This window comes from Echinops telfairi, unplaced genomic scaffold, assembly GCF_000313985.2.
Source record: "Echinops telfairi isolate 266 unplaced genomic scaffold, ASM31398v2 ScPeMD7_7469;HRSCAF=8507_1, whole genome shotgun sequence".
Taxonomy (NCBI): Eukaryota; Metazoa; Chordata; class Mammalia; order Afrosoricida; family Tenrecidae; genus Echinops; species Echinops telfairi.
In genome coordinates, this window is record NW_022111373.1 from 27,453,736 (window position 1) to 27,459,112 (window position 5,377).

The 5,377-nt window shown below is 43.9% G+C and overlaps 1 protein-coding gene across 3 annotated transcripts in view; it reads left to right on the top strand.

Annotated features, from left to right (window-relative positions):
• Positions 1 to 5,377, top strand: part of SEMA6A (semaphorin 6A) — a 152,038-nt gene that overhangs the window by 105,230 nt on the left and 41,431 nt on the right. For all 3 annotated transcript variants that reach the window (XM_004706565.2, XM_004706566.3, XM_045285086.1), the window contains exons 12-16: positions 196 to 351; positions 1,696 to 1,872; positions 2,218 to 2,358; positions 2,449 to 2,529; positions 4,636 to 4,694. In XM_004706565.2, coding sequence (XP_004706622.1) covers positions 196 to 351; positions 1,696 to 1,872; positions 2,218 to 2,358; positions 2,449 to 2,529; positions 4,636 to 4,694 — 614 coding nt within the window. The remainder of the gene's footprint in view (positions 1 to 195; positions 352 to 1,695; positions 1,873 to 2,217; positions 2,359 to 2,448; positions 2,530 to 4,635; positions 4,695 to 5,377) is intronic.

Below are 5,377 nucleotides of genomic sequence, written 5' to 3' on the forward strand. Positions count from 1 at the left end.
CTCCCTCTGGAACGGTGAGGTGGCCCAGAGGAAATCTAAGCATGTTTCACTTGGTGGCATTCGGCATTGTTCAACTTCCTCCTCTCAGCCTGCGGTACTGTCTCCCTTGTGCCAGATGCTTAGAGAAGCAGTTCATTCAAAGAATTTGCCAGAAGGCACAAAATAAGCTCCCTCCTACCCTCTGCTTTGTCTCAGGCCCGGGTGCTGCGCTGGCTCATCCTCCTTAGAAAAATACGCAACCTCTAATGAGTTCCCCGATGACACCCTCAACTTCGTCAAGACACACCCGCTCATGGATGAGGCCGTCCCCTCCGTCATCAACCGGCCGTGGTTCTTGAGGACGATGGTGAGGTACGTGGCTCAGAAGTCAGCTCTCAGGTGACTTGCCCTGCTCTGCTTCTCATGTCTGAGAACGCCCCATGTTCTGAAATGCCGCAAACATCTTCTGTTGTCCTGGGCATTGATTCAGCTCTGGAATTCTGGCAGGGTGAGTGGATGCCATGAAACCCCCAGCCCCCATTCCCAGTGACAAGACAGCTTGTATTATGAGGCTCGTTAGGCACATGCCTGCTTTGAGAGGATTCAAAGATGGTCCCTCCAAGGCTAGCCCATTCATCTGAGCTGTGAGCAGTGTGAAGGAGGATCCGTTAGTTCTATTTGGTGTCCACCTTCAGTGGGTTGGTTGGTTGGAACCTGGAATGTTAGCTGTCAAATGGTGCGTGGATGTCACATTTGCACTAGTCTGCCAGTGTAAAGGATTCATGTTTACTATTCCTTATCTGAAGTGATGGTCATCAGAGAATGGACAGCTGATTAGAGATCTGTGATGACAGGAAATATTTTCCCTTCTTTGTTTTAAAAGCTTGTTTCTAAATAGTTCAGGAGGCTTCCCAAGCATCAGCTAACTGTAGCAAATATCATAGACAACATGAATAGTTTGCCTCTTTTATTGTTTTTCCTCTCACCTTTCATTTTGTTAGATGTGGAGGTATGATCATCATTCAGACCTGTTCAACAAATTCTAAAGCAACTATAAATCTGCCTCCATTTCTTTTCTCATGACTTTATTGAGAGATACCAACGCTACTGAGAGTATGAACGCAAGAGACGGGGCCCTTGCCCATAAGATGAACAAAACCATTCTATGGAACCTACCTGAGGGTCCATGTCCCCTTCTGCCTGCCATGCTTCATAAAATGAAGTCTCTCTGGGATGTTGGACAATCAGAGGCTCTCAGAGAAAGAGGACGATTAGTGGGGCTTATCTAGGCACAAATCTTATTTGGCTGATACAACCTTATGTTTAGGGCCTCCAGCTCTCTGCCTCCTCAGACGATCAGCGAGCATTCCAATTTGACATTGTGTTAACAACGTGTTACTCCTCAGTATCGCTCCCCCTACGCCCCTTCCAATGCTAAATGATACGTTACAAGGACACACCAGCTTCTCCTTGTTGGCTCTTGGAAAGTGATCATCGCTGAGAAGCTTCAACATGGAGGGCTGTCTATTTATTATGGAGCTTGGCCTTTGGAACCAGGCTCATGTGCTGCGTATGGAAATAAGGGGTCGGGACAGCTTGACATATATTTATTGAAGTTATTACTAGAAAGTTATGTCACAGGGACTCGTAATGGAAAAGGAGGCATGTCAATGATAGACCAACGAAGACATAAAACATGCGATCCTGTCATTCTAGATACCGCCTGACCAAAATTGCAGTGGACACTGCTGCTGGGCCCTATCAGAATCACACCGTGGTTTTCCTGGGATCAGAGAAGGGAATCATCTTGAAGTTCCTGGCCAGGATAGGAAACAGTGGTTTTCTAAATGACAGCCTTTTCCTGGAGGAGATGAGCGTTTATAACCCTGAAAAGTGAGTGGAATGCTTGGTGATTTCGTTGTAATTATTTGTTATACGTTTAGATCCTTTTCATTAAGGAAAAAAATATGTGAGACTTAGATTGAATTCCTTTTTAAAAAGTTGATTTTTAATATTAGTTGTAAAAATATTTTAGCATATACAATGACTTTCTCCTTAGTAGTAACTGTGTGTCGTCACACAAATGCACTGATATGTGCGCATGTGTACACTTGCATATATGTCTCACTTGCAGTTAGGTAGAAATAATATCACCTTGTGGGGTTTACCAATAGTCACAGAGAAAGAAGAACGGACCCAAGCATCTATAAATCTGATTTCTCGTCCTTTCAAATTTAGGTGCAGCTATGATGGAGTAGAGGACAAGAGGATTATGGGTATGCAACTGGACAAAGCAAGCAGCTCTCTGTTTGTTGCCTTCTCCACCTGTGTGATTAAGGTTCCCCTGGGCAGGTGTGAACGTCATGGGAAGTGCAAAAAGTATGTACTGTTGGCCTCATTGACCCCTTAGAAAGTCCACCAGCATGAAAAAGGATTCCTAGGTCGCTCATGACCCTCCTCTTCCTGCAGAACTTGCATTGCCTCCAGAGATCCATACTGTGGATGGGTAAAAGAAGGAGGTTCCTGTGCACGTCTCTCTCCCAGCAGCAGGTAAGGACCCCAAGGTGTGGGAGAGGGCAAGGTCAGTCAACCGTACTTGTAGCACGCCTCCCAGTCTTCTGTACACCAAACTTACCAACAGTACTGCCAGTCCTTCTTCTACTTTTCCTAGTTCATAGACCCCCACAGCGTCACCTGTGGCAGATGGCCAAGCAGTTCATCATCCCAAGACGGATTAGAAACACAGAAAAAGGAAGCACCGTGGGCTCCTATGTATTCTCCGGGGAGCCATGCAGGAAGGTGCATGCCTTGTTCATCACTGAACAAGAACAGCAGAAAGAGAAGCATGAGGACACAAATTAGATAACTGATGTAGTTTGTCCAGCCATAGCAAACTGGGCTCTACTAATTGACCGTGTAGGGCTGAGGTGAAATTGCAGAGCATTTGTTTAGCAATACATTTGTACAGCAAATAGGGTGTATACATCCAATAAGCCTTTCTCTGGCACTGGAGAACAGTTGACCCTATTACTCCATAGGCCATCAATCAATTCTTGGCGATTCTCCAGCGGATCAGCCAGTGATGTGGGTGTTATCAAAGTGTTACCCTAGCTCTCCGTGCTTCAGTGGGATTGGTTAAAACGTTTCTATGGTTTTCAATCAGTGGATGTGAAATCACAAATAACATTTGGAACAACATTGAATACATGCCCTTGGCAAGTGTGTCAGTTCAGGGAAGATGCCACATGGCAGCCAAGACCTTTCTTAGCCAATCCATTTATGTCCACATATACAAAGGGAGAGTAGTTCTGTCATCCCAGCATGCTCGGCATCCTCTCCCCTTTAGAATAACTATACAAACAAACCCAACTAGCTGATGGTCACCACCACTGTAACACGAGGGAAACATGCTCCATACTCAAGTCTAGTGCTATCTGTAAAATCGCATGTGGAAACTTGATTAGTGCACAGGTTTAACTCACTAGCTCTTACGAGAGCACCTTCACAAGCAGCAGTACTGATGTGTCTTAATCTTGGGGCGCTATACCTCTTTATGGGAACCCTTGCATTGAAGGAAGAAAGGATCACAAAGCATAGGAAATGAAATGGCCTCCCTGCTTTTTATCATCCAGATTGTGCGTGTGTGTGTGTGTGTGTGTGTGTGTGTGTGTTAACGTCAACAACAGAGCTCTAACATAGTTCTCTTGGGGAGTCTACCCCATGTTTCAGCAACACTGGGATGGCTCTTATTTGTTTTCATTAGGACTAGAAATTTTAATCCTATGGGGGACGAATTTGATTTTGAACACAACAAGAGACATTGGAAAGCAAACCTGGTAGATTATTAGATCAAGGTGTGACTTTCAAAATAAATTAGGTTTCCCATATGGCTCATAAATAAACTCGAAGGCAGTTAGTTGTAAAAGAGAAGACGCACTCGATTTATTTCCTCCAAAGAAAGACCACTTCTTTGGAAGTTTCTTCCAAAGTGTACTTGTTCAAATACTCAAAATAAGTAGTACTTAATAGGTCTTTATTTATTATTTTGACATAGCTCATACAGCCCATTGGTGACCTGGGACATGCAAGAGCACTGAATGTGTGGACAAGCATGAGAGCAATACTGCTGAGGCCCTGACATAGGACTGGGGAGCAAAATACCCTGACACTCTGAGCAAAAGACCCCACTTTCCCTATGCCCGCTTGTATGGCCCAGAGCCCCTTCTACCTTCGACCGAGGGATTTCTAAGGATAAAGGCCAGGGAAGGCAAGCGGGCATAGATGAGACAGGAGCGAAGACTTGCATCTGAAAATGTATAGATTTCTATACCACAAAAATACAAGGCATATATTTGAATGTATATTTTTAAATGTTCAAAAAATTACTCCGAGAATCAGGATAAAGGAAGACTATAATGAAGCCACAAACTGGGGAACTCAGAGTATCTGAACTAAGTGCTGAAACCTTGGCGTCTCTTTGGAGATTTGCATAAGATGCATTTCTGTAAAATGCAGAGATAAAGAGGCTGCTACCTGTTTCTTTTGTGCACCTGCCCTCAGTTTATCAAAGTGTGCTGCTTTCTTGGGTGAAACTTAAGACTCATTCCTGAATAATGACTCACCTTATTGTATTTCTCTCCCTCTCCTTTTGTGAAGGCTGGCTTTTGAGCAGGACATAGAACGCGGCAATACAGATGGTCTGGGGGACTGTCATAGTAAGTCAAGCTTTTTACCCACGTCTATCTTTGGGCAAAGATGCTTTCTCAAAATGGCCTAGAAACACTACCCCATGTTTGGTACTGAGTGCAGCTGCTGTGAAAGCATGCACAACTAGCGCAGATCATCTTTTAAAGAACATCATTTTAAAGCCATGTGTTTTAAAGCCTGTGTGTCTGGCGTTTTGCTGTAAATGCCGGCACCTATTTTGTCTCCACAGTAAGCAACTCCAGTTCCTCAAGGATATTAATAATAGAAGGCTGTCCCTTATAAAGCCACCGTGGTTTGGGGTTTGGGGTGGGGGGTTTGGTTTGAGGGTTTGGTGTTTGAGTTTTCCTTTTGTCATCCTATCCCACCCTACACCTTAGCCCAATCACACAAAGACTGATCCCTGAGTGCAAGATTTTTATTGAATGGGACTGCTCTAACCTAAGCGCCCCCATTGGCTACATACACAATGACTTTGTCAGCATTAGATTCATGTTGTCACTGGAACTAGAAAAAAAGTTTAGAAATTACCTAAGAAATATAAGGTCCTTAATTGGCTCAAAATAACCTTGGAATTTCCCTACTTTCTAAATTCAAAGTTTTGAATTCACACATTTAGTTGGAATTTTATGTAAAGAATTCTAGTCAATAGTCTGTCCGGTTATCCTGTCTGTGCCCTGATTAATATCAATCT